Source organism: Pleuronectes platessa, chromosome 15 (assembly GCF_947347685.1).
Source record: "Pleuronectes platessa chromosome 15, fPlePla1.1, whole genome shotgun sequence".
In the NCBI taxonomy this organism is placed as follows: domain Eukaryota; kingdom Metazoa; phylum Chordata; class Actinopteri; order Pleuronectiformes; family Pleuronectidae; genus Pleuronectes; species Pleuronectes platessa.
This window is the reverse complement of record NC_070640.1, coordinates 1,423,405-1,438,150: the sequence shown is the minus strand read 5'-3', so window position 1 is coordinate 1,438,150 and position 14,746 is coordinate 1,423,405. Positions and strand designations below refer to the sequence as shown.

The 14,746-nt window shown below is 40.4% G+C and overlaps 3 protein-coding genes across 3 annotated transcripts; all 3 read left to right on the top strand.

Annotated features, from left to right (window-relative positions):
- Positions 1-454: 454 nt before the first annotated feature.
- LOC128456949 (tripartite motif-containing protein 16-like) lies at positions 455-2,713 on the top strand. The gene has a single exon (XM_053441395.1). The coding sequence runs from the start codon at positions 556-558 to the stop codon at positions 2,221-2,223; it is 1,668 nt and encodes a 555-aa protein (XP_053297370.1). The 5' UTR covers positions 455-555; the 3' UTR covers positions 2,224-2,713.
- A 2,682-nt stretch (positions 2,714-5,395) lies between these two features.
- LOC128457491 (tripartite motif-containing protein 16-like) lies at positions 5,396-7,684 on the top strand. The gene has a single exon (XM_053442194.1). The coding sequence runs from the start codon at positions 5,519-5,521 to the stop codon at positions 7,193-7,195; it is 1,677 nt and encodes a 558-aa protein (XP_053298169.1). The 5' UTR covers positions 5,396-5,518; the 3' UTR covers positions 7,196-7,684.
- A 2,647-nt stretch (positions 7,685-10,331) lies between these two features.
- On the top strand, positions 10,332-12,601 carry LOC128457492 (tripartite motif-containing protein 16-like). Its single transcript, XM_053442195.1, has one exon. It carries the CDS (start codon positions 10,454-10,456, stop codon positions 12,104-12,106), a length of 1,653 nt encoding a protein of 550 aa, XP_053298170.1. The 5' UTR covers positions 10,332-10,453; the 3' UTR covers positions 12,107-12,601.
- Positions 12,602-14,746: the final 2,145 nt, after the last annotated feature.

Below are 14,746 nucleotides of genomic sequence, written 5' to 3'. Positions count from 1 at the left end.
TCTGAATCAATCACCTTGGCCTAGTATTTTTTTCATATTTTTAAATATTACATGGACAAAAGAGGAAATGAAGAAAATAATTAAGAAATACGAATAAAATTAAAATTACTCCAGAATACGCAAATGTTGGTAAGAATTGGAGCAGGTTAAAGCCCTCAAAAAGCTTATTCATTTGCCTGAATAATAATAATTCTTATAATTCCAATAGGGCCTCTCTGTCTGTCAGTGCCTGTCAGTGCTCGGGCCCTAAATATAATAACACACTCTGCCTCTCACTGGATCTCCTCTTAACACCAGGTGACAACAGGCCGCTGTGAAATGCAGTAAAACCTGAAACACCAACAACTTCTTCCTCAAACACAACCAGCTCCTCCCAGTCAGGACATGTCTGTGTCTCCTCCCTTCACAGGTGTGTCCGTGTAAGAACCAGTGAACAACAAGCTGGGAACTGTGGGAGCTGAGTCACTGCAGGGAGTGAACAAGAGGGGGAGGAGCAGAGATCTGTTTCTGTTCAGAGGAAGTGAACCTGTTCTTCAGTCTCTGGCAGCAGCTGAAATGGCGCAGCAGGAAATACTCTCATGTTCGATCTGTCTGGATCTACTGAAGGATCCGGTGACTACTGGCTGTGGACACAGCTACTGTAAGAGCTGTATTAACACCCACTGGGACAAAGGGGAGGAGAGAGGAAGCTACAGCTGTCCTCAGTGTAGACAGATCTTCACACCGAGGCCTGTCCTGGAGAAAAACACCATGTTAGCTGATTTAGTGGAGGAGCTGAAGAAGACTGGACTCCAAGCTGCTCCTGCTGATCACTGCTATGCTGGACCTGAAGATGTGGCCTGTGATTTCTGCACTGGGAGAAAACTGAAAGCTCTCAAGTCCTGTTTGAATTGTTTGGCCTCGTATTGTGAAAATCACCTCCAGCCTCATCTTCAGGCAGCTCCATTTAAGAAGCACAAGCTGGTGGAGCCCTCGGAGAAGCTCCAGGAGAACATCTGCTCTCGTCACGACGAGGTGATGAAGATGTTCTGCCGCACTGATCAGCAGTGTATCTGTTATCTCTGCTCTGTGGATGAACATAAAGACCACGACACAGTGTCAGCTGCAGCAGAAAGGACTGAGAGGCAGAGAGAGCTCGGGCTGAGGAGACAAACCATCCAGCAGAGAGTCCAGGACACAGAGAAAGACGTGAAGCTGCTTCAACAGGAGGAGGAGGCCCTCAATGGCCCTGCTGATAAAGCAGTGGAGGACAGTGAGGAGATCTTCACTGAGATGATCCGTCTGCTGGAGAAAAGAAGCTCTGATGTGAAGCAGCAGATCAGATCCCAGCAGGAAACTGAAGTGAGTCGAGTCAGAGAGCTTCAGGAGAGACTGGAGCAGGAGATCACTGAGCTGAAGAGGAAAGACCATGAACTGAAGCAGCTCTCAGACACAGAGGATCACAACCAGTTTCTACACAACTACCCCTCACTGTCACCACTCAGTGGATCTACACACTCATCCAGCATCAGGATCCGTCCTCTGAGGAACTTTGAGGACGTGACAGCAGCTGTGTCCCGGGTCAGAGGTCGACTACAGGACATTCTGAGTGAGACAGAGACAGAGATTTTACAGATTGTGTCTCAAGTGGATGTTTTACTGCCACAACCAGAGCCAGAGACCAGAGCTGACTTCTTAAGATATTCACAGGAAATCACACTGGATCCAAACACAGCAGAAACACATCTGTTATTATCTGAGGGAAACAGAAAAGTAACACGTATGAGAAAAGTTCAGTCTTATTCTGATCACCCAGACAGATTCACTGTCAGGCCTCAGGTCCTGAGTAGAGAGAGTCTGACTGGACGTTGTTACTGGGAGGTGGAGGTGGAGGTGGAAGTGGGGGGGGGAGGAGAAGTTTATGTAGCAGTCACATACAAGAATATCAGCAGAGCAGGAAACTCACATGAATGTTTATTTGGATACAATGATAAATCTTGGTCATTATCTTGTTATGGAAACAGTTATAGCTTTTGTTACAACAGCATCCACACTCCAGTGTCAGGTCCTGTGTCCTCCAGAGTAGGAGTGTACCTGGATCAGGGTGCAGGTGTTCTGTCCTTCTACAGCGTCTCTGACACCATGACTCTCCTCCACAGAGTCCAGACCACATTCACTCAGCCTCTCTATGCTGGAGTTTGTGTTTATTATGGATCCACAGCTGAGTTCTGTAAACTCAAATAGACTTGAGTCATTAAAGCAGTGATTTAGATTCTGTGTGTTAATCTTTAACTTCTCTTGTCTCCATGTTTGTTGATCAAAGTTCGTTGTGGTGACGTTTCTGCTCCGCACAGAGATCAGCTGTCAATCAAACACTGACCTTCCTTTATCACATGTATTTAGTTCTCACTTTGTAAAGACAGAAATCTATAATTACACTGACATGAATGTGTTTGAAAGAACTGATGTTGCTGTTGTTTTCTAAATCAATGTAGAAATCAGGTTGTGTGATGTTTTAGAACCTGTGGTGATACTGATCCTCATCAATGAGATGATTGTTTGTTCTTTTCTGTTACACATGTGAGATGGAGGTGAAACAAACTGATTGTGTTTCCATGAAATCACTGAACAAGATTCACTGGAGCTGAAACTCCACAAACCTCCTTGTTCATGTTCAGTCTCTGTCTTTTCACAGAAATACTCAAGTTCTAATAAAAGTGCTCTTTTAAAATCACACATTTCTCATCGTCAGTTATTTCAGTTTTCTTCTGATGTTCAGATTTCCACTCGACCGTGATGAAAGATCAAATACTTCTTATTCAACCAAAGGAGCTGAACCTGAGGAGCTGCCTGCAGACAAGATGGAGGACCTCTGAGAGCTCATGAGCAACAGCCAACTCCGCACTGGACAGGAAAGGATTGTTGGTCTTCTTCTGTGGTTTTCTCTCTCGTGAAGTTTGTATTCTTTAAGACTGGAAACTTTTGATTAATTCATTTGTTTTAACATCTTTATTTTAGACAGTCAACACAGAAGTTCAACATACAGTGTTCAAGAAGAAGGATCGGATAAATTAAACATTAAGAAAATCAAATGGAAGAAAGAATCGATTGTTGGCGAACTTGCATTTGTGGAATCATGGAAACCAAATCCAAGACCTGATATTAAAATACAATGTCCGAGGAGAGAAATCACATGAAATCATCGTCTCAGTGAAAAACAAATGTCTCCAACCTTTTAACTTTGTTTTAATCCACTTTATTTAGAATAAAAAAATTGGCCAATAATAATTGAATATAGACAAATCAAGTAAACAGTAGAAAACATTAGTGACTGAGCTTAGACATGGCAGAAAATAAGAATATAAACTAAAATGAAAGCTCTCAAAAAGCCAAGTTATTTGCATGAAAAAATAAAATAACAATAATAATAATAATTAACCTTACAATTTCAACAGGGCCTCCCACTGTCTCCTAATGTTCGGTACTCATGCCCTAATAATCATAATAATAATAATAATAAATATATATGTACATCTTATATTTTAGGGCCTTGACATTAATGGAGCGACGCCTGGGAGCTCGTTCAGGCAGCCAACTCGAGCTGCGCTGCTCCAATCATGTGACGTACATCACGTGACATACCTCACTCTCCACAATCCTCTATAATACACACCCACCTTATTAGCTGGTCTATATAAGCAGAGAAAATGTCCAATCACTCCCTTTGCTTGCCCCACTCAGAGACACTGTTGCCCAAGAGATATTTTCGAGTTGGCGACCATAAGAAAAATTAAAGCCCTCATAATATTAATAATAAAAATACAATAATAATTGATCAAACAATATTATTATTATATTAATAATAAACAGGTCTAGCGTTTATCAGCTTAATAAGATAAAACATAATGTCGTAAATCAAAGAACAAATTAAAAGTACAGTCACAAATGTGCGATCATTCTGAAAAACATTCATTGCCTCGTGGTCACTTGATTAAGCTGCATCAGGGATTCTCAAAGTGGTGTGCATGCGCCACTAGGGGGCGCAAGCTGCTGTAAAGAGGATCCTTTGTAATTCTTCAGTTATACACATGATTTCAAGCTGCTAGATTACAATACGATATTCAAATCTGTCTTAATTAGATCATGTAAAGTGGAAAAAATTAGACAGAAACTGAAGATGAAATATTGTTTAAAAAGACAGAGAAGAGTGAACAGGAAGCCGATCACTTGTAACAGCCACAGATTCTGGAGACTTTCCACTCTTTGCTTAATGCTAGCTTCATGGACCGAGCTGTTTAGCTGACTACAATGCTAAATAACTCTGCAATATTTATAACCTAGCCTATATTATAGTAAACCTCATCGCTGACCAATAGCGGACAAGCTCTGAATCATGGAAATAGCTTTAGCGGCTCGGCAGATGTTTGTTCTATTTGACGCAGCCGCCATCTTGAAAAGCTTGTAAAAGTCACATTGTCTTTTGACTTTGGCAAAATAAAACTACATCGGCCCACATGGATATATACATCTATATACTGTATGTACATTCATCAGTATCCGGCGTTTAAGTGGATATGTATCAACAAGACAACTTTAAGTTTAGAGAAAAGATTTGCATTTTTCTTTACACAAACTCAGAACATTTCTTAAATCTTAAACTTCGAGCTGCCTGTATTTGGTTGTGTTTCTCTTTTCTAGAAATTACTATAAAATTAATGGTAAAACTGCAAAATATCAAGTTTCAAATATAATTAAAGATTTATTAGAATCAATGCTAAAGATGTTTTCCCCCCAGTTTATTCATGTTAAAAAAGCCTTATTAAAGCTACCATTTAAAGAGAAACTTCACAGTTAACTAGTTTTATAATTCTTTCAATTGATAAAATCAAAACTTATATTTCAAAATCTCAAAGGCCAACAATCAGGTTGTCATTATGGGTTCAGTTTCATCTATATTATATAATTTTTTAGTTTTGGACTCTCTGAATCAATCACCTTGGCCTAGTATTTTTTTCATATTTTTAAATATTACATGGACAAAAGAGGAAATTAAGAAAATAATAAAGAAATACGAATAAAATGAAAATTCCTCGATAATATGCAGATGTTGATAAGAATTGGAGCATGTTAAAGCCCTCAAAAAGCCAATTCATTTGCCTGAATAACAATAATAATTCTTATAATTCCAATAGGGCCTCTCTGTCTGTCAGTGCCTGTCAGTGCTCGGGCCCTAAATATAATAACACACTCTGCCTCTCACTGAATCTCCTCTTAACACCAGGTGACAACAGGCCGCTGTGAAATGCAGTAAAACCTGAAACACCAACAACTTCTTCCTCAAACACAACCAGCTCCTCCCAGTCAGGACATGTCTGTGTCTCCTCCCTTCAGAGGCTTATCATTGTAAGAACCAGTGAACAACAAGCTGGGAACTGTGGGAGCTGAGTCACTGCAGGGAGTGAACAAGAGGGGGAGGAGCAGAGATCTGGTTCTGTTCAGAGGAAGTGAATCTGTTCTTCAGTCTCTGGCAGCAGCTGAAATGGCGCAGCAAGAAGTTCAACTGGACAGAGAAAGATTCTGCTGTTCGATCTGTCTGGATCCACTGAAGGATCCGGTGACTACTGTCTGTGGACACAGCTACTGTAAGAGCTGTATTAACACCCACTGGGACAAAGGGGAGGAGAGAGGAAGCTACAGCTGTCCTCAGTGTAGACAGACCTTCACACCGAGGCCTGTCCTGGGGAGAAACACCATGTTAGCTGATTTAGTGGAGGAGCTGAAGAAAACTGGACTCCAAGCTGCTCCTGCTGATCACTGCTATGCTGGACCTGAAGATGTGGCCTGTGATGTCTGCACTGGGAGAAAACTGAAAGCTCTCAAGTCCTGTTTGAATTGTTTGGCCTCTTATTGTGAAAAACACCTCCAGCCTCATTTTCAGGCAGCTCCATTTAAGAAGCACAAGCTGGTGGAGCCCTCGGAGAAGCTCCAGGAGAACATCTGCTCTCGTCACGACGAGGTGATGAAGATGTTCTGCCGCACTGATCAGCAGTGTATCTGTTATCTCTGCTCTGTGGAGGAACATAAAGACCACGACACAGTGTCAGCTGCAGCAGAAAGGACTGAGAGGCAGAGAGAGCTCGGGCTGAGGAGACAAACAATCCAGCAGAGAGTCCAGGACACAGAGAAAGACATGAAGCTGCTTCAACAGGAGGAGGAGGACCTCAATGGCTCTGCTGATAAAGCAGTGGAGGACAGTGAGGAGATCTTCACTGAGATGATCCGTCTGCTGGAGAAAAGAAGCTCTGATGTGAAGCAGCAGATCAGATCCCAGCAGGAAACTGAAGTGAGTCGAGTCAGAGAGCTTCAGGAGAGACTGGAGCAGGAGATCACTGAGCTGAAGAGGAAAGACCAGGAACTGAAGCTGCTCTCAGACACAGAGGATCACAACCAGTTTCTACACAACTACCCCTCACTGTCACCACTCAGTGGATCTACACACTCATCCAGCTTCAGGATCCGTCCTCTGAGGAACTTTGAGGACGTGACAGCAGCTGTGTCCCAGGTCAGAGGTCGACTACAGGACATTCTGAGTGAGACAGAGACAGAGATTTTACAGATTGTGTCTCAAGTGGATGTTTTACTGCCACAACCAGAGCCAGAGACCAGAGCTGACTTCTTAAGATATTCACAGGAAATCACACTGGATCCAAACACAGCAAATACATATCTGTTATTATCTGAGGGAAACAGAAAAGTAACATGTATGAGTGAAGATCAGTCTTATTCTGATCACCCAGACAGATTCACTGGTTGGCCTCAGGTCCTGAGTAGAGAGAGTCTGACTGGACGTTGTTACTGGGAGGTGGAGGTGAAGGTGGGGGGGGGAGGAGAAGTTGATGTAGCAGTCACATACAAGATTATCAGCAGCGCAGGAGGCTTAGAATGTGGATTAGGACTCAATGATAAATCTTGGTCATTATATTTAAATGGAAACAGTTATTACTTTTATTACAACAGCATCAGGACTCCGGTGTCAGGTCCTGTGTCCTCCAGAGTAGGAGTGTACCTGGATCACAGTGCAGGTGTTCTGTCCTTCTACAGCGTCTCTGACACCATGACTCTCCTCCACAGAGTCCAGACCACATTCACTCAGCCTCTCTATGCTGGAGTTCGGGTTTATCAAGGATCCACAGTTGAGTTGTGTAAACTCAAATAGACTTGAGTCATTAAAAGCAGTGATTTAGATTCTGTGTGTAAATCTTTAACTTCTTTTGTCTCCATGTTTGTTGATCAAAGTTCTTCGTGGTGACGTTTCTGCTCCACACAGAGATCAGCTGTCAATCAAACACTGACCTTCTTTTATCACAATATTCAGTTCTCACTGTGTAAAGACAGAAATCTATAATTACACTGACATGAATGTGTTTGAAAGAACTGATGTTGCTTTTGTTTTCTAAATCAATGTAGAAATCAGGTTGTGTGATGTTTTAGAACCTGTGTTGATCCTGATCCTCATCAATGAGCTGATTGTTTGTTCTTTTCTGTTACACATGTGAGTTGGAGATGAAACAAACTGATTGTGTTTCCATGAAATCACTGAACAAGAGTCACTGGAGCTGAAACTCCACAAACCTCATCTTCATGTTCAGTCTCTGTCTTTTCACAGAAACACTCAAGTTCTAATAAAAGTTCTCTTTTAAAATCACACATTTCTCATCGTCAGTTATTTCAGTTTTCTCCTGATGTTCAGAATTCCACTCGACCGTGATGAAAGATCAAATACTTCTTGTTCAACCAAAGGAGCTGAACCTGAGGAGCTGCCTGCAGACAAGATGGAAGACCTCTGAGAGCTCATGTGCAACAGCCAACTCCGCACTCGACAGGAAATGATTGTTGGTCTTCTTCTGTGGTTTTCTCCCTCATGAAGTTTGTATTCTTTAAGAGTGGAAACTTTTGATTAATTCATTTGTTTTAACATCTTCATTTTAGACAGTCAACACAGAAGTTCAAGATACAGTGTTCAAGAAGAAGGATCGGATAAATTATACATTAAGAAAATCACATGGAAGAAAGAATTGATTGTTGGTGAACTTGCATTAAAGGAGACATGGAAAACAAATCCAAGACCCGATATTAAAATACAACGTCAGAAAAGAGAAATAACCTTAAATCATCGTCTCAGTGAAAAACAAATGTCTCCAACCTTTTAACTTTGTTTTAATCCACTTTATTTAGAATAAAAAAATTGGCCAATAATAATTGAAAATAGACAAATCAAGTAAACAGTAGAAAACATTAGTGACTGAGCTTAGACATGGCAGAAAATAAGAATATAAACTAAAATGAAAGCTCTCAAAAAGCCAAGTTATTTGCATGAAAAAATAAAATAACAATAATAATAATAATTAACCTTACAATTTCAACAGGGCCTCCCACTGTCTCCTAATGTTCGGTACTCATGCCCTAATAATCATAATAATAATAATAATAAATATATATGTACATCTTATATTTTAGGGCCTTGACATTAATGGAGCGACGCCTGGGAGCTCGTTCAGGCAGCCAACTCGAGCTGCGCTGCTCCAATCATGTGACGTACATCACGTGACATACCTCACTCTCCACAATCCTCTATAATACACACCCACCTTATTAGCTGCTCTATATAAGCAGAGAAAATGTCCAATAACTCCCTTTGCTTGCCCCACTCAGAGACACTGTTGCCCAAGAGATATTTTCGAGTTGGCGACCATAAGAAAAATTAAAGCCCTCATAATATTAATAATAAAAATACAATAATAATTGATCAAACAATATTATTATTATATTAATAATAAACAGGTCTAGCGTTTATCAACTTTATAAGATTAGACATAATGTCGTAAATCAAAGAACAAATTAAAAGTACAGTCACAAATGTGCGATCATTCTGAAAAACATTCATTGCCTCGTGGTCACTTGATTAAGCTGCATCAGGGATTCTCAAAGTGGTGTGCATGTGCCACTAGGGGGCGCAAGCTGCTGTAAAGAGGATCCTTTGTCATTTTTCAGTTATACACATGATTTCTAGCTGTTAGATTAGAATACGATATTCAAATCTGTCTTAATTAGATCATGTAAAGTGGAAAACACGAGACGAAAGCTGCAGATGAAATATTGTTTAATAAGACAGAGAAGAGTGAACAGGAAGCCGATCACTTGTAACAGCCACAGATTCTGGAGCCTTTCCACTCTTTGCTAAAAGCTAGCTTAATGGACCGAGCTGTTTAGCTAACTACAATGCTAAATAACTCTGCAATATTTATAACCTAGCCTATATTATAGTAAACCTCATCGCTGACCAATAGCGGACAAGCTCTGAATCATGGAAATAACTTCAGCGGCTCGGTAGATGTTTGTTCTATTTGACGCAGCCGCCATCTTGAAAAGCTTGTAAAAGTCACATTGTCTTTTGACTTTGGCAAAATAAAACTACATCGGCCCACATGGATATATACATCTATATACTGTATGTAGACTCATCGGTAAGTGGATATGTATCAACAAGACAACTTTAGGTTTATAGAAAAGATTTGCATTTTTCTTTTCACATACTCAAAACATTTCTTAAATCTTAAACTTTGAGCTGCCTGTATTTGGTTGTGTTTCTCTTTTCTAGAAATTACTTTAAAATGAATGGTTAAACTGCAAAATATCAAGTTTCAAATATAATTAAAGATGTTTTCCCCCCAGTTTATTCATATTAAAAAAGCCTTATTAAAGCTACCATTTAAAGAGAACCTTCACAGTTAACTAGTTTTATAATTCTTTCAAATTGATAAAATCAAAACTTATATTTCAAAATCTCAAAGGCCAACAATCAGGTTGTCATTATGGGTTCAGTTTTATCTATATTATATTATTATTAAGTTTTGGACTCTCTGAATCAATCACCTTGGCCTAGTATTTTTTTCATATTTTTAAATATTACATGGACAAAAGATGAAATGAAGAAAATAATGAAGAAATACGAATAAAATGAAAATTCCTCCAGAATACGCAGATGTTGATAAGAATTGGAGCATGTTAAAGCTCTCAAAAAGCCAATTCATTTGCCTGAATAATAATAATTCTTACAATTCCAATAGGGCCTCTCTGTCTGTCAGTGCCTGTCAGTGCTCGGGCCCTAAATATAATAACACACTCTGCCTCTCACTGAATCTCCTCTTAACACCAGGTGACAACAGGCCGCTGTGAAATGCAGTAAAACCTGAAACACCAACAACTTCTTCTTCAAACACAACCAGCTCCTCCCAGTCAGGACATGTCAGTGTCTCCTCCCTTCAGAGGCGTGTCAGTGTAAGAACCAGTGAACAACAAGCTGGGAACTGTGGGAGCTGAGTCACTGCAGGGAGTGAACGAGAGAGGGAGGAGCAGAGATCTGGTTCTGTTCAGAGGAAGTGAAACTGTTCTTCAGTCTCTGGCAGCAGCTGAAATGGCGCAGCAGGAAATACTCTCCTGTTCGATCTGTCTGGATCTACTGAAGGATCCGGTGACTACTGTCTGTGGACACAGCTACTGTAAGAGCTGTATTAACACCCACTGGGACAATGGGGAGGAGAGAGGAAGCTACAGCTGTCCTCAGTGTAGAGAGACCTTCACACCGAGGCCTGTCCTGGAGAAAAACACCATGTTAGCTGCTTTAGTGGAGGATCTGAAGAAGACTGGACTCCAAGCTGCTCCTGCTGATCACTGCTATGCTGGACCTGAAGATGTGGCCTGTGATTTCTGCACTGGGAGAAAACTGAAAGCTCTCAAGTCCTGTTTGAATTGTTTGGCCTCTTATTGTGAAAAACACCTCCAGCCTCATCTTCAGTCAGCTCCATTTAAGAAGCACAAGCTGGTGGAGCCCTCGGAGAAGCTCCAGGAGAACATCTGCTCTCGTCACGACGAGGTGATGAAGATGTTCTGCCGCACTGATCAGCAGTGTATCTGTTATCTCTGCTCTGTGGATGAACATAAAGACCACGACACAGTGTCAGCTGCAGCAGAAAGGACTGAGAGGCAGAGAGAGCTCGGGCTGAGGAGACAAACAATCCAGCAGAGAGTCCAGGACACAGAGAAAGACCTGAAGCTGCTTCAACAGGAGGAGGAGGCCATCAATGGCTCTGCTGATAAAGCAGTGGAGGACAGTGAGGAGATCTTCACTGAGATGATCCGTCTGCTGGAGAAAAGAAGCTCTGATGTGAAGCAGCAGATCAGATCCCAGCAGGAAACTGAAGTGAGTCGAGTCAGAGAGCTTCAGGAGAGACTGGAGCAGGAGATCACTGAGCTGAAGAGGAAAGACCAGGAACTGAAGCAGCTCTCAGACACAGAGGATCACAACCAGTTTCTACACAACTACCCCTCAATGTCACCACTCAGTGGATCTACACACTCATCCAGCATCAGGATCCGTCCTCTGAGGAACTTTGAGGACGTGACAGCAGCTGTGTCCCAGGTCAGAGGTCGACTACAGGACATTCTGAGTGAGACTGAGACAGAGATTTTACAGATTGTGTCTCAAGTGGATGTTTTACTGCCACAACCAGAGCCAGAGACCAGAGCTGACTTCTTAAGATATTCACGGGAAATCACACTGGATCCAAACACAGCAAACAAATATCTGTTATTATCTGAGGGAAACAGAAAAGTAACACGTATGAGGAAAGATCAGTCTTATTCTGATCACCCAGACAGATTCACTGATTGGCGTCAGGTCCTGAGTAGAGAGAGTCTGACTGGACCTTGTTACTGGGAGGTGGAGGTGGGGGGGGGAGGAGTTTATGTAGCAGTCACATACAAGAATATCAGCAGAGCAGGAAACTCACATGAATGTTTATTTGGATTTAATGATAAATCTTGGTCATTATATTGTTATGGAAACATTTATAACTTTTATTACAACAGCATCAAGACTCCAGTGTCAGGTCCTGTGTCCTCCAGAGTAGGAGTGTACCTGGATCACAGTGCAGGTGTTCTGTCCTTCTACAGAGTCTCTGACACCATGACTCTCCTCCACAGAGTCCAGACCACATTCACTCAGCCTCTCTATGCTGGAGTTTATGTTTATAAAGGATCCACAGTTGAGTTCTGTAAACTCAAATAGACTTGAGTCATTAAAGCAGTGATTTAGATTCTGTGTGTTAATCTTTAACTTCTTTTGTCTCCATGTTTGTTGATCAAAGTTCATCATGGTGACGTTTCTGCTCTGTATAGAGATCAACTGTCAATCAAACACTGACCTTCTTTTATCACATGTATTTAGTTCTCACTTTTTAAAGACAGAAATCTATAATCACACTGACATGAATGTGTTTGAAAGAACTGATGTTGCTGTTGTTTTCTAAATCAATGTAGAAATCAGGTTGTGTGATGTTTTAGAACCTGTGTTGATCCTGATCCTCATCAATGAGCTGATTCTTTGTTCTTTTCTGTTACACATGTGAGTTGGAGGTGAAACAAACTGATTGTGTTTCCATGAAATCACTGAACAAGATTCACTGGAGCTGAAACTCCACAAACCTCATGTTCATGTTCAGTCTCTGTCTTTTCACAGAAATACTCAAGTTCTAATAAAAGTGCTCTTTTAAAATTACACAAATTGTCATTGTCTGTCATTTCAGTTTTCAATTATAAATACTAATGAATACAAAAATATAATTATTATAATAATAATAATAATAATTGACCTGAGCACATGCTTTGGTTAGAATTTTAGGGCTTTAATTTGTCAAAGGATTCATGATCCATGTTTGTCCGAGATACAGAATCGCGTGTAACCAAACTTTGACTTCACGGTCACACATGGTGACGAAAAATCAATCTTTGAGTCAGTTTTTATCTCCGTCTTGTTGTGATGACACTCATCTCAATTTGAAGTTGATCTGATGAAAGCCCTGGGACAGATACCTCAAAGTAAAAATGTGAAAAATGTGAAAAATGGCCACTAAATGCAAAATGGCAGTCTTTTTGTTGTGTTTTTCAGAAGTTTGTCTGGTCATGATACACCTGTTTATCGTTTTTTGTGCAGATCAGTCAATGTGATGCGTTCCAGGGGCGCTGTTGAGCCCTTTAGCCACGCCCCTTTTAAATTACTTTCAGAATACGTAAATTTTTACCACTTTCTAATTTTCTGCAAACTTTGGTAACGATGTTATTATGTTGAAGCCTCACAAAGCCAATTAATTTGCCTGAAAAATAAATTAAATAATAATTATAATAATAATAATAATCCTTACAATTTCAATAGGGCATCCCACTGACTCTCTTAAAATTATCTTTAAAATGATGTGATAGAAAACTCAGGAGATCATTAAAGTCAGTGAGATTTATCATCAGGGGACAATGAATCCCTGCACAGACGTTTCATATAAATCTAAACACTTGATGTAACTCACACCTTTGTGGAGTAAATATATCTTGAAACAAATGTGTTCAGATCCTAACAAGCGACTCCTTCTTCACGAGGTGCAGAGGGAACACGAATCCCTTCGTTCTGTTTATATTCTGTGTGTTGATAAAGTTTCAAACCTCCTCTCACTGTAAACTCAAGTTTCTCTAACAAACAGTCAGAATCGCCACATGAGCCCCATTCTAACTGGTTTGGGTTCGGACACATGACTGATGATCCACCACTTCATTTTGAGCCATTCGATTATTTCATTAAGTCGGTGAAACATAAAATTCCAATTAGGAAGAAGTCTGTGTGTCGGTGCCAAATGTAAAAATGGGGTGATTAGCTTCACTAATTCACACTTTCACTGGCAGCAGCTTTGCTCTGACGTTTGTTGGCTCGAGCCAAAGCTGCTGCAGCTTCATCTCAGTCGAGGAACTAAGTGGCTGAGCAGCATCAGAGCGAAGGGTCAGTTAGAATGAAGATGTTTCCGAAACTTACAGAAAATAAACGTTCTGTTTTCGCAATCGGAAAGATTCACAGTTTGTCCAGACGCTTTGAGACATTTCATTTTTCTACACGACGCTCAGAAAGAACTACAAGTGGAAAGTTATCCAAAACTTTTACATAATATCTGTACCCAAGATCGAAACCTTTAGATCATAAACTAACCTTATTTCCCAATGTTCCCATCTCTTCCTAAGTCCAGCTAGCTAACGTCAACACACACCAGCTAAACACAAACTTGGTTTTGTGTTGAATTTAATCTATTCAACCACCTGAGGCCATTTTCTGAGGGATAAGGTTATTTTGCTCCGCAACCAGATGAACAATAAACATTTACTCATTAACACTTCCTCCCACTATCCAGAAATGAATCCAAAATACCCCGGATATGAACGCTAACGTGTTGCGCCGATGACATCATTCGGATTCTTGTGGTATCAAGGTCACGCCCATACACATGCTCTGCCAATCACGAGCCAGTTTATATTTCAACTCATTAACCCCTTAATGCCTGAATTAATTTCCAATTATATAAAAAAAAAATATTATTGGTGTTTTTGGCCTGTCATATAGATGCTAAATTAAGTGGAGATTGTTAATTTCAATATAGCATATACCATAGATATAAATTTAGGTAAGAGGCAAATTAGTGACATTAGGGCATAACCTTAATTTAACAAATGTTGGTATGTAGATTATTATATTGATGTTGCTTTTGCTTGAAATTGATTAACAACATATGTTTTCTGTAATTCATTGCTGTTCTATCATAACAGTATTTCAAATACCACTAGATGGCGCCAGAGTGCTTCCAATACCTTCCTTGGTATGTGTAGTATTTGCACC

What these genes read in the sequence shown, in the direction of transcription:
- LOC128456949 (XM_053441395.1), top strand. Translation starts at nt 556, where the DNA reads ATGGCGCAGCAGGAAATACTCTCATGTTCGATCTGTCTGGATCTACTG.
- LOC128457491 (XM_053442194.1), top strand. Translation starts at nt 5,519, where the DNA reads ATGGCGCAGCAAGAAGTTCAACTGGACAGAGAAAGATTCTGCTGTTCG.
- LOC128457492 (XM_053442195.1), top strand. Translation starts at nt 10,454, where the DNA reads ATGGCGCAGCAGGAAATACTCTCCTGTTCGATCTGTCTGGATCTACTG.